At 38.4% G+C, this 13,170-nt stretch overlaps 1 protein-coding gene across 2 annotated transcripts in view; it reads left to right on the top strand.

Moving 5' to 3' along the window:
* LOC122550614 (ankyrin repeat domain-containing protein 42-like) overlaps window positions 1-12,964 on the top strand; it is a 39,857-nt gene extending 26,893 nt beyond the window's left edge. For both annotated transcript variants that reach the window (XM_043691634.2, XM_087988064.1), the window contains exons 8-12: window positions 3,679-3,784; window positions 5,594-5,763; window positions 6,345-6,471; window positions 7,624-7,756; window positions 12,359-12,964. In XM_043691634.2, the coding sequence (XP_043547569.2) occupies window positions 3,679-3,784; window positions 5,594-5,763; window positions 6,345-6,471; window positions 7,624-7,756; window positions 12,359-12,544 (722 nt within the window). In that variant the 3' untranslated portion in view covers window positions 12,545-12,964. The remainder of the gene's footprint in view (window positions 1-3,678; window positions 3,785-5,593; window positions 5,764-6,344; window positions 6,472-7,623; window positions 7,757-12,358) is intronic.
* The last annotated feature ends 206 nt before the right edge of the window (window positions 12,965-13,170 follow it).

Here is a 13,170-nt window from a genome sequence, read left to right as displayed (position 1 = left end):
TCCGACTGAGCTCAAAGTATCTTTATAATAAAGTGCCTTTAAAACAGGCTATCCCAACTTTTCTTGGCTAGAGAAACACATCCTGCAAGATCACAATCTTTGTGGTCAAAGAAAGAAAACTTAGTTGCTTGGTAGTAGAGAACTTGAGTATTGATGAAAAACAACATCTTTTGATGAAGCTTTTCATCTTACACTCACCAGAACATCTCACAACAATAGCAAAACTCTGATAATCAGGGTCACCTGCCTGGTTTAAAATTAAACAAGGCCTGGCTGATAAGTGTCAATTAATATTAATGAAGGCTTCCGCCAATCAGAATTCACTTTCTAACCAATCAACAATGTCTTCTAATGGAATATAACTGTTGGTTCGGAGTGGAGTGCATCATTTCTCCCTCCAATTCTATTTTGATTTAGTCCCTACCCTCCCCCTCACTGTTTTGATCACACAGCACTGTCCCTTGATGTGAAGGGCAGTGTTTGTCACTGGCCACCCGGGTGTTTTCCTATCTTCCTGGTGGTGGGAAAAAAAAAAGAAAAAAAAAAATATAACTGTTGGTTTTCCTCTTGGGTTTGTATTCTTTTGAAATGAAAAGCTTTGAAAAATGTCTTTCTTCAACAGTACTGAAAGAGAATTTATTATGTTTTGCAAGTTGGAATGTCTGAACACTCATAATCTCAAGAGCGACATTCAAAAAAGAAAGACCTGTGGTAAAATCATGTTAGCTATCATAAAGACCCCCTCACAAGGATGCGTCAGCTGAAGGAATAAGCAAAGTCACATATCTCTTGCTGGAAAGGCAAAACCGACAGTAACCAATGTACTCGTGGAGTTGGGTTTTGCCATTTTGAATGGGATCTTGTTTGCACTGGCAGAACTTCCCAATTGTATTATTAGGAGGCTGATGAAACTGCCTCCAACTCAATAGAAATTAATATGTCGCAATCATCAGCTTGAATGTACTGATCCTTGACTCTTACAGAAATTGTAAGGAAAAGCTGTACTCCTCTTCTTGATAAAGTTCTCATTACCATCTCAAAAGAATAAAGGATCATCCATCTGGGGAGCTTTAATACCTGAGTTGGCTGGGACTCTGATGTAGGAAGCAGAATCCTTGGAAAACAGAACTGGGGAAAAATGAATGCAAAATGTATCCACCCACTGTCAAAATGTGCTCAGCATGATCTCATCTTTTTCCAAAGTATAAATACAAAACCCGATGGCAACATGTTAAATCAAGGCATTTCATCTCCTGAATAATGTCATTTGGGTGAAATAGCTAAGTGATGTTTGTATCATTTGATTCATAATACAAATGTGCTAGCTGGACAAATAATAGACTTGATTGCATGGTAATGAATGTCCACCTGGATAGGTTTAAGAATTGAAGGGCTGCAAGTTCAAAAGCAGATGGTGAATGTCTCAGTCATGAAGTAGCCCCATTGAGCAAAAGAATTCCACGTGCAGCTCAAGATCAGTTTGGATAATCTTCACACATCTAACATGATTCCAGAACAGTGACATCAAATAAAGTCAAATAGATACCTAGATGCCTATGGGGCTTGACCACTGGGTTCAAGCATCATCATCATCATTAGCATTGTTAGTGTCAGTTATGTGACAAACTTGAACTAAAACAAGCAAACTCTTTGCCTGGCACAACAAAACAAGGTTGCAAGTTAAGAAAGCAATACCACATCAGAATAAGGCAGACACTCAAAAGCAAATGTCTAGGATAAAGAACATGTGGTGGAAGTAGAAAACCCAAGAGATCCAACAATGCATTAACCGTTTTGACATGTGAAGCTTTTTTCAAATGGTGAATTGCCAACAACAGCTGATACTGTCCAAGCTATCCCCCAGTAACTTGTGGTAGAATCTATGGGTGGGCCACCATCATTGGGGGAGCTGCAACAAGCAATTAAATGGATTAAAAACAACAAAATGGTATTCCAGCTGAGGTAATCAAATTGACAGACATTTGCTCACAAAAGCCATCCCTGGTCCCCACAAAAAAACAAATTACACAGAGGCTTTCACCAGGGTCTGTTTGTCGAGTCCATGCACTCATTCTATGGATTTAGGAGGAAAAAGACCTGGAACTTTATAGGGAAATCTGAAAAATCAGGATAAAAACTGAAAGAACCATGGATGTCTGAAATCAGAAACCAAAACAGAAATTGCTGGAACTGTTCTGAGGAAGGGTCACTGGACCTGAAACGTTAACTCTGATTTCTCTCCACAGATGCTGCCAGATCTGCTGAGATTTTCCAGCAATTTCTGGTTTTGGTTTTGAAAAATCAGGATCAGGATCAAACAAGGCTGTGTGAATAACCTCGATATTGTTCACAGTATGGCTTTTGGTAACTGTTCACCTGATCAAAGGTTAATGATCCATTACTGTCAATACTAAATACTGGCTGGACAGTAAATTCTTTAACATCACTTGGCTCCCTGCCATTAAATTGACCATCATTGATATACAGAATCCAAGGTTTACTGATGATTGCCCACTTTGTACCAGATTTTCAAGTCAATTATGATGTCTTCAACTCTGTATATGACAAAGTTAGCCTATCCTTGAGTATTGCAAACATATATCAAACCACACATAGTCAACCAAATATTCCACCTTTCATGTATTCTGAAGGAGAGATTCTGGAATTTGATAAGCACTTTCCACACCTTGGCATCCAGCAATGCCAATAGGCCACCATTGTCACTGGTCTCAACATAATTCAAGTGAAATTTGGCCCAATGGAACAGTTTCCCCTTTCACCAGTGCTGGCGCCAGTGCAACATGAATTAAACCTATATCTCCCACAGCAATCATAGAGCAATGCATCCAGCTTTTGATCATCTTAATTCTACGTCAGTTTGCTCAGGCCTAGGTAGTAATCCAGGGAAATAAACTTTCTCTTTGCTTTCTGTTGCTGTAATCCGGAACATTACAAGCATTGTTGCGACTACTATTGCAGACCATTTCGTTAAAATAAATAATCAAGTGAGTTTAAAATCTGAGTGGGCTTCCAATGAGATACTCCATCAGTGCAGAAGTTAAAGCAGGACACTCAGCCTGTTCATTCTAATGACTAAGTCTCATTAACATCCTGCTGGTTGGCTTGACAACAACTTCTTGAAAAAGAATCCAGAAGCAGTTTGCTTGCTTCAGGATGACTAAGATTGGGTGGCTTAAGGTAACCTGGCAGCCATGTTAGTTATGGAGGGAAGGTTTTTAGGTTTTAGGAAATAGTTAAGTGGAGAACTCAGGCAGAAGTGCCCAAGTTTTCTTTGTAGGGCCCGGTGAATAATCTCTGTTCCTCTGATTATTACAAAGGCAAGCTACAGACTAGATAGGTCCTCTGCTGAGTGTATGCTAAGGTTATCAGGTCCCACTCAGTTAATGTTAATGATTTACAAATGTTGTCAGGCTTCTCAGTTCCTCAAGAGAGCAGCAACGTTAAAATGCCACCATAAGATTGCCTTGAAACGCTTACTTCCATAGCTGTAAACCTTGAGTCGCAATAATATTAGTTTGAACATCATTAATTAATACTAAATAGCTCTCTTACAGAAGATACAGGGTCAGTAACAATTCTTGGACAAAAATTATGTTTTTTTTTCTTAATGGTAAAATTGAATTAAATGTGACTGACACTAGTCTGTACAATTCTTAGCTGCTGGGCAAGGACACATTGGTTGCCTGCAATGGCTTATAGAAATGGGAGCAGACCATCACATCAGAAATGATGCTGGAGAGACACCAAAGGATGTGGCTAAGAGGTAATCAATTAGTTGTTAAAACTGTAGTACCTTTAAAAATGTTCGATCTTTTAATTTCATCTGCAATGATGGGGCAGACTTTCAACTTGGTGGTGAACCATATCTTTGCCATGTTCAGCAATATGAGAATTTTAACAGTCATTGAACTTGAAACATTAACTTTCTTCCCAGAGATGCTGCCAGACCTGCTGAGTTTCTCCAACAAGTTCTGGTTTTGTTTGCGAATTTTAAGATCGTCTTTGCTTAGTCTCTGCCAAACGTTTCATTTTTTATGTTACCTTATTTTAATTATTTAAGTTACTTTAATAACAAACTGAAATAGGTGGTGACCTTTTACAGTTACAATGATTAGGTAATATGTGCAGAATCTAAACTCTTGAACTGACTTCATAGAGTCCCAGCCAGTAAGCATAATTCATTCATGTGTCCAAATAGGTTTGTTAATGAAGTGCATGTGATTAGATTGTATGACAGTTTCATCAGATTTCCATACAGCTTTACTTGTATGCATGCAGAAGGTACCAATAGGTTGCTTGTTGCCCAGTCTTAAGGGGATGATATTAGGTACTTGCAGGCCACTCTTCTGTGCAACATACTCAGCAGAATAGCCTGACGTTTGGAGATGACATTCCTCTTTTGGGTCTAATATTTAAAGAGCTGACTTGTTGGAATGGGTATATGAATAGGAAGGGTTCAGAGGGATATAAGCCGGGTGCTGGCAGGTGGGACTAGATTGGGTTGGGGTATCTGGTCGGCATAGACGGGTTGGACCGAAGGGTCTGTTTCCATGCAGTACATCTCTATGACTGTATAACATTTGACGATACTTAACTTAAAAGGAAAAGTGGTCAGTACTTCAATGGTTGCAGTTACACTGCAAGAGTAACCTTTGATTAAAAAGGCATGGAAATGGATGTCTCAAATCACTATTACATAACTCAAATTCTATTTGCTGTTTCTGTTTCTCATCTTTAAACAGACTGTTGTATTGCTGAATGTTAATGCTCAACAAAAGCCATCACCTGATTGTCCAAATCGTCTATTATTTCAGTTGACATAATGTTACAGAAATAAATCTAGAAAAAGATAACAGTTGGGAATGTATGTTATTTTGAAACTAAACGTTTCCTGTTTGGAGAGTTGAGAAATTGCCACTATTAGCAGTTGTGATTTGATTTTACTTCATGGCTTTGAAAATCCATGGATATTCAGCAAAACAGCATGAGTTCAAATTCCACCTGCTGTCGTGATCTGGACCACAGCATTCGTCTAGGCCTCTGGATTATTAGTTCAATGCAACCATTTCCCCATCTTTGTTTTCTCAAATATATATTGTCTTTTACCTTACAATCTTAGCATTCATCAACAGTCGAAAGTTAGGCCAAAATCTAGAGACAATCAAAATGCTCATGTTTTCAGGAAATCTTGTGGATGGAGATTGTCTGCTTGACTCCACCCATGCTCTTATAAAATGGAATAGGATCCTGAAAATTGGAGTGTGTATTTTCTGGGCCTTCATTATTGTCTTGCTTATATTGACATAGGCATTTCTAATTAGACTTGGCCCTCTGGCTGACTGGTGGTGTAGTACACACTTAGAAATTCTTTATCAAGGTCTTGTCGTGGAACATCAAGAATTTGAGTGCCAAACATGATCTTTACAGATATCCTATAAGAACAGAGCAGCTGTACCTGGTTTCCTGGGTGACCTGGTAGTAATTGTGCAAGTTGGGTTCAAACCGTAAACAATTCTTATGCTTGTATAGGGCAGGTCGAGCACAAACTAATCCTTGGATTACTGCATTACAGATTTTCCCAGTTGGCAGCAGTTAATCTTCTGGGTGGAGGCATAGATGATGATTCTGATGAAGAACTGAGTAAAGACAATCTCAACTTCTTTCACCAACATGTTATAGAATCAAGTACAGATAATCAGGATAACATTAACCTGAGTGGGGCTCAGAAGAAGGAAGCAAGGAGTAAGTTGATATTCTTTGTGTGCTTCATTAAGCAGTATATAATCGGATTATGTTGGAACGTTATCAGGTTGTGTTACGCTTTCACTGGGGGCATGCCAGTTTATCCCACTTTATTCTAAAGTGAGTTATTGACATGACATTTAAATAATTTAAAAACTGTCCAGGAAAAAAAGTGCAAATGTATCATCAATCAATTTGCAGCCCTTTGTAATATAGACACTACCTTCTCTACTTGTTTTAGCAGAAGTTATGTTCCCCTCTGCTGTCTTTTCTCACCTCTCCCCTGCTTCAAGTCATGTAATGAACTCTGATGTTGTTGTCTTCCCCAAGTCTTCACTATACCCCCTTCAGCTCTGCGCAGAGTAGATACAAAGATAATGTTGGTTATTAGTTTGGATCCCTGGATTACCAGTCCAGGGTCATTACCAGTATGCTGTCATCTCCCCCAATACATTCATACTTTCTTGTCTTTCTCAAATACATATTGGTCTTTATTTTAAGACCTAATTTCAGTATTTCCTACTCTCATGCTACAAATCAGTATTTTATGCTTACTCAACATCTTGTGTTCACCCATGCAGTGAGGGCCTATGAAAAGATTGAAAAATTTGAACGGTTATTAGAAATTGCAAAAAGCAACTACAGACAACTTGGAGGCATGCAGGAGGAAGATCACCTCCGGCAGAAGGAAGAGAAAGAAGCAGAAAGGTAGCTGTCAAGTGCAACTTTTTATTGCTATGAAATAATTTTCACAGTATGTTCTGTCAGCAAAGAATGTCACTTGCTGCATGTCAAGAAATAGGGGCTAGACTACCCAAAACTTCCGGTCCATTGAATTAAATAGATGGGAATCAAATTGAGGTTTCTCACCAGAAACATGTTGCTGAACATGTAATATTAAGCTAAAGTTTATTTATTCATTCTCTTGTTAATTAAATAATTTGTTATTTAGCATAGCTATTTGAGAAGCTGAGCCAACTGTAATTTAGTTAACTTTTAATTTAAATTTTATATGATGCAATGCTGCCTCTCTTCATTGTTCTAACTCAGATGGACTGAGTTGAATACTATAAGAGTGCAATTTCCAGCTGCTCCTAAGCAGTTGTAGTAGGATGTGACCTCATGTGTCATCTGTCACTAGTTCGTCAGCTCAGCTGTATTTTTCAGTTATAGGAGAAAACCTTCTCACACTAAAGTGCTGAAAAAGCTTTATTGAACCTGATGAATGTCACTTGGTAGTGCTGCAAACCTCCACTAGACACAGATAAGGAAAATATTGCCATTGCATGGCTGTCTTATTGTTAATACAGCACTTAAAAAACAAGATTTCCATGGTTTCCAAAAGCACCAAATTGAATTTAATTTCTAGTTTGCAATCTACATTGATAAATGAACCTCATTAGGGTGGAGGAAAGCATTTGGAGCCCAACCTTGATTTTAATTGATGATCACTTTATTTTGCAAGGTGAGCAGCTAGACTAAACGACAGTTACCTGTCGTTGAGGGTCTGTAATGCAAATGACCATGCACATTCCCTTTTGCTTCTGTATGAATCTGCTGTTTCCTTTCACTGTAAGGAGACAGTCAAGATAGAATTTTGGATATTACAATTTATAGCAGCAACATTTGGCTAAGAAAGAAAAAGTCAGCAAGACTTCCACCCTTGGTCATTGCACAGCAAAGTCCACACGTATTTGTTCTTCCTGAGTATCAATGACAGATGACTTCTGTAATTCTGTTTGAGAAGGAGGGGGTTGTGTGAGGTATCACTACCAATGTTCTCATTATTTTTATTATGTAGTGAGACATACTTGTGGTGTAACGAAAGGATGATACAGATTGGCATTTTTCTTCATACAGAGTGTTGCAGGCTCAACTGGAGTATGAACGTCTTCGCCGGGAGAAGCTGGAGTGCCAGCTGGATGATTGTCGAGCCGAGATAGGCCACCTAAATCAGTGTCTGGAAAAACTGAAGACATCTGATGGCTCTGTGGTGAGAGGGTTATATTAGTTCAGCTAGTTTAATGATCAGTTTTCAGTATTTTAGTGTTACTTTATTTAGTCTTTTAGGAGACCTTTAACAAATTGAGTTCTGAAATCAGTAATTGTTTCTGTCATTATTGAAATGAATGAATCTACTGAAAAAGTAGTTCCTTTCATCTCTCATTTGGCAATTAGTCCTTGCATCTGTGCTTGAGCTCAGACTGTTATGAGGTCTGGAGTTAAATGGTTCTGACAGACCCTAAGCTTAATCTTCTGCAGTCTACAGCTTTCTTCTTCACTATCAATTAGAGATCAAATTTTGGTGTTATCTTCAAACTGTCTTTTGAGACCCCCTACCTTTAAGTCGAAATAATTGGTGTATACCATAAACAGAACTGAGCCTCACTGAACCACACTGGAAACAACCTTCCGATACCAAAACAACACCATTTAACATTAATTACCCTTTAATAACTAGCAGTGACCCAATTTCAGATTCAACTTGACACTTTCTGTTTGCCATTGTGTGAACTTGTCAAAAACCCTGTTAAGAACCATGTCGACTAAGTCAAATGTGCTGCTCTCATTAGCCTTCCTACTATTTCCCAGATCCTTGTCCTTGATTAATTAATGATTTTCTACATGATGATTTATATCACACCTCAGGATTTTCCTGCAGCTGGGCTGATTAACCAGTAATTATTTGATCAAGCCCCTTCTCTGTTTTTAAGCAATGGTTTATTAGCTGACCTCCTATCCTCTGACACCATGATACCAACCTGAAAAAAATTAGAAAATGATGGTTAGAGTCTCTGCTATTACCCTTGGTCCTCCTAACAGCCCAGAGGTATTGTTCAACAGGAACTGGTATATTGTTTCAAAGATGTCACATCTCTTAATATCTCCTGTTTCAATATATCAATACAGTGCAGTATTTACACTCTGCCTGATCTACAGTGTCTGCAATTTGTCCCCTTTTTATGAAGGATGACCCAAATATTTATTAAGAACCAAGCTCTCATCTTCTGCCACCACACACATTACCCATTTGGTCTTTAATTGGTTGAATTCTTCTAGGGAAATGTTCTTCTCTCAAAAGTGTGTAATTTTTAAAAAGTCTTTGCTTTTACTTGCCAATGGTTTTATTTTGTGCCTTCTATTTGCTTTCTTTGATGTTTTCATGAGGTTAGATTTCTCATATTCCTTCCATGCAAAGGAACTTACCTGATCCAAGTTAAAAATTGTTAATTAATTCTCATGTCACATCTGCATTTGAACAACAGGCTTTGGGGAATGGTTAGTTCCTATTTCAATTAATCTGCTGAAACTTTCATCCAAGCATTTGTTTTCTCTTAACATGGCTATTCCATTGCTCTCCTAGCTGCCTTCCTACCTTTTTTATTCTCCCATGGGATATGGATGCCCCTGTATATGTTGCACATCTCTAATTGCCCTTGAATTGATTGGCTCTCTGAAGACATTTCAGAAAGCCATTGAGAGTCCATCACATTTCTGTGATTCTGTGGATCTGGAATCAAATGTAGGCCCAACTGGATAAGGACAGCAGATTGCCTTCCCAAAAGGATGTTAGTGAACCTTCCGATCTTCATAATCATGGTTATGCAGAATGCTTAGTTCTGATATGCAGGACATGGACAATCTGGCTGAGATTTTGTGCAGACCCACAGTGATTGATGTATCCAGTACACTTGGCTTCATGTCACTAAAGAATGAAACAAATGGTCTGCACACAAATATAATGATGGTTATCTCTCAGAAAGGTGCTAAGTAGCATCATCTATTTGGTGCAATTTTCTTAAGATCTTTAAAAACACTTCAAATTGGCTTTTGCAATGAGATACTAGGTTCCATCATCATCATTTATGGGAATGTTCGTGAACTCAGTTTTCCTTCTGTTAGCTGTATGATTTGTGTGACATTATTCATGACTTGGTATTGCAGGACTATAGCACTTTTGTTCTGATTTTGGTTGTGGAACATAGTGTTCTCTATCCTGCTGCTTTTGTCTTCGATCATACTGGGAACCCCATGTTGCAGACTCGATGGATTGATGCCTCATTTTAAAGTGTGCCAAATTTAGTTTCTGAAATGTTCATCTATGCTCTTCCTCTCTTTCAATAGCTAGGTTGGTGAGAATGAGGTCAGCTAGCTTGCTTACTCATGTTAGTGCACTCACCATTTGTTGGAGGCTAGGTTTTCCAGCTTTGTCAGTCATGTATCAGTAATATTCTAATTAACTACTTATGGTATTGGTGCTTGAAATTCTGTGTCCATGGTATTTCGTGTACCTTTTGTTTGGTTCTCCCTCAAATGGGTTTCAATGTTGAGGAATAATGATTGATCAGTTGATTGTGGTGGGGTCTGTTGATAGTAATTGGTCTCTAAAACAAAAGCAAAATGCTGCAGATGCAGAAATCATAAATTAAAAAAAAAGAAAGTTCTTGTGAAACTCGGCAGGTTTTGCAGCAACTTTGGTGAGAGAAACAGAGTTAATGTATCTAATTGAGTATGATGATTCTTTAGAACTGAAGAGAGAAATGGGAAAATGATTGATATTTTATTGTAAAAGCAAAGTTGGAGAAGAGCAAGTGGAAAAGAAGGAAAGGCCAAGGGAATGTTAAAGAGCAATGGTGATAATTAATGTAAGGGTTAATACGCAGGATCTTGTTCTTTGCAGACAAAACACACACAAGCATAGACAGTACTGTGTATATCTTAGACACAGCATGTGTTTCATCCCAGCAAAATAAATGAGAGCCATTCTCTGGTCAAGACATTGCCCTGAGGAATTAGCAAATCAGAGACAACCTGCTTTGTTTAAAATTTAATACGAAGCCTGTCAGTTAGCTGTTAGTCATCAACTAATTGGTGCATCGTTCATGGCTATGCCTCCACTAATTAGATTCTATTTATCAACCAATCATTACCCCCTCTCCAACAATGCAAGTGTTTGTTTTTCCATGACAATACTATTCTTGTGAATTAGGAGAAAATGAGGACTGCAGATGCTAGAGAGTCAGAGTCGAAAAGTGTGGTGCTGAAAAAGCACAGCAGGTCAGGCAACATCCGAGGAGCAGGAGAGTAGACGTTTCGGGCCTGACTTGCTGTGCTTTTTCAGTGCCACACAATTCTTGTGCATTGTCTGATTAAGTGGAAGATGAAAAGCAGCAACAAAATGTGTTTTTCTCAATAGTATTCATGGTTTGGTTGTTAGAGATCAGTCACCTCAGCCACAGGACCTCACTGCAGGAGTTCCTCAAGGCAGTGTCCCAGGTCCAACCATCATCTGCTGCTCATCATGAGGTCAGAATTGGGTTGTTCACTGATGATTGTACAATGTTCAGCATCATTTAGGTACTGAAACAAAAACCTGGACAATAACCAGGCTTAGACTCATGCTACACAAGCGCAAGACAATGGCCATCTTGTCCAAGAGAGAATTTAACCATCATCGTTTGATATTCAATAGCATTACCATTGCTAAATTTTCCACTGCCAAAAGTTATCATTGGAAGTTATGATTGACCAGAAACTGAACTGGACTTGCCACATAAATATTATGAATACAAGAGCTGAGGCGGGGAATTCTGAAGGGAGTAACTCACCCCCTGCTTCCCTTAGATTTGTTCACTACCCCTACAAGTCAAGATTATGATGGAAAATATTTCATTTGCTTAGCAGCTCCATCGACACTCATAAAACTGAACTCCATCCACCAATACACAGTGACAGCAGTTGTGTATCATTTATAAGATGCATTGCAGTAACTAGAGATGGGCAATAACTGCATGACTAGCCAGTTTTGCTCGTATTCTGTGAACAAATAAAAAAAAAGTCCACATTGAACTCAAAACTTTAAATGTTTCTCTCTTCACAGGATGCAGCCATACTAGCTGCGTTTTTCTACTACTTTGTATTTTTACATTAGCAATTTATCTTGTTTGATCCCATGAAGCTTTTGGGATGTAATGAGGTTTAGAGTCTATGTTGAGGACTCCCAACTGTATATCTTTTAGCCACTAGCTCTGATCAATCGACCTCTGTGATTGGGAAGGATATGCCAGGGATACTGAAGGAGGTTCTGAGATGTTGTTTAATAAGTGTTCTCTGTGAGATGATTGTCAGGTTAAGCCTTGAGTAATCCATGGGAAATTTCTACCAAACTAGGCAGCAGTTCCTAAATTTGACTGAATTCACTGGATTTGGTCGTCCTGAGTTCCACAGTGATTGCTTTGTTAAAATGTCCTGGTAGGCCATCTTAGGATGTATTAAGAGACAAGCATATGTCAGTATCTAGATTGGTTTGGTGTGGCAGGGTTCCTCACTTGTAGGGCACTAATTAACTAATTGCTTGTTTTAAGTAACCTTAGTGTTTTGATGGTCATTTTCCCTGACGCTAACCCATAGTGTACTAGATTTTACGTTGTACAGCACTTAATTATGTAATGACTTTACACTTGTACTGATGCACACCACTGTTATTGCAAAGACAGATGATGCTTGCTAGAGCAGAATAGCCCTTTTTTAATTTTCCTAAAATCATTACTTTTCCCAAAAAAAGTTTAGACATTTTTCTCTTTGTCTTACACAGGAAGAAACTTTGGAAGAGCCTGTTAAAGGGAAAAGAAAAGGAAAAAAGAAACAGGTGACCAATTCTGGAGGTGTGTTTGTGCGACGTGTTCCTTTGACAGGAACAGTGCCAAACCCAGACCACTCTGATACTCCAGAACCCTTTGCCATAGGCACGTTTAAATCTGTAATCAAATCTAGACCATAAACTTACCTGCACATATATTGCTCTCATATTGTCTCTAATTATAGAAAAACTGACTGCTATCATTGTACTATTTCATAATGTGGGTGAAAATTTTGGAAATAATTCTATTGCTGGTTGAAAATATTCTTTTCCTGATTTTTTTATTCTTATGTATATCTTTGGTATTTGTTCCACTTTTAAATCAACAATTTTACACTGATTGATTAGACAGTTTAACTCAAATGTTTTGTTCAGTCAGACTCACTTGAGAGCTCCTTATAAAAATGGGGTTTGGGGCTTGATTCTGGGATTTCCATCCAGTTTTCCTGAAATGTTAGTTGCTGCAGGTTAAGGTATAGGTAGCTCTCCCACCCTTGCAGGTTCCTTTGGGGAATAAACAGTTTAAATATTTCTGCATTTTGTTGTGCAAGTATTCGTGATTCATGGCACCTCAGGAGTCATTCATCGTGAGGAATCCCCTGTCCTGTGTGAGAAGCCAAAAATAATTATCCAGTTGCTCCTGTAATTCTGTTGTTGTTAGGCGGTAAAATGCATAAAATAAATTGTTCAGTTTCAATAGTTAGATACTATATGCAAGATAGGTAAAAACAAGGACTGCAGATGCTTGAAACTAGATTTTGGATTAG

This window comes from Chiloscyllium plagiosum, unplaced genomic scaffold, assembly GCF_037043375.1.
Source record: "Chiloscyllium plagiosum isolate Xiang-an unplaced genomic scaffold, Cpla_swu_hap1 HiC_scaffold_6, whole genome shotgun sequence".
NCBI classification, from domain to species: domain Eukaryota; kingdom Metazoa; phylum Chordata; class Chondrichthyes; order Orectolobiformes; family Hemiscylliidae; genus Chiloscyllium; species Chiloscyllium plagiosum.
This window is presented reverse-complemented; position numbering and strand designations above follow the sequence as displayed.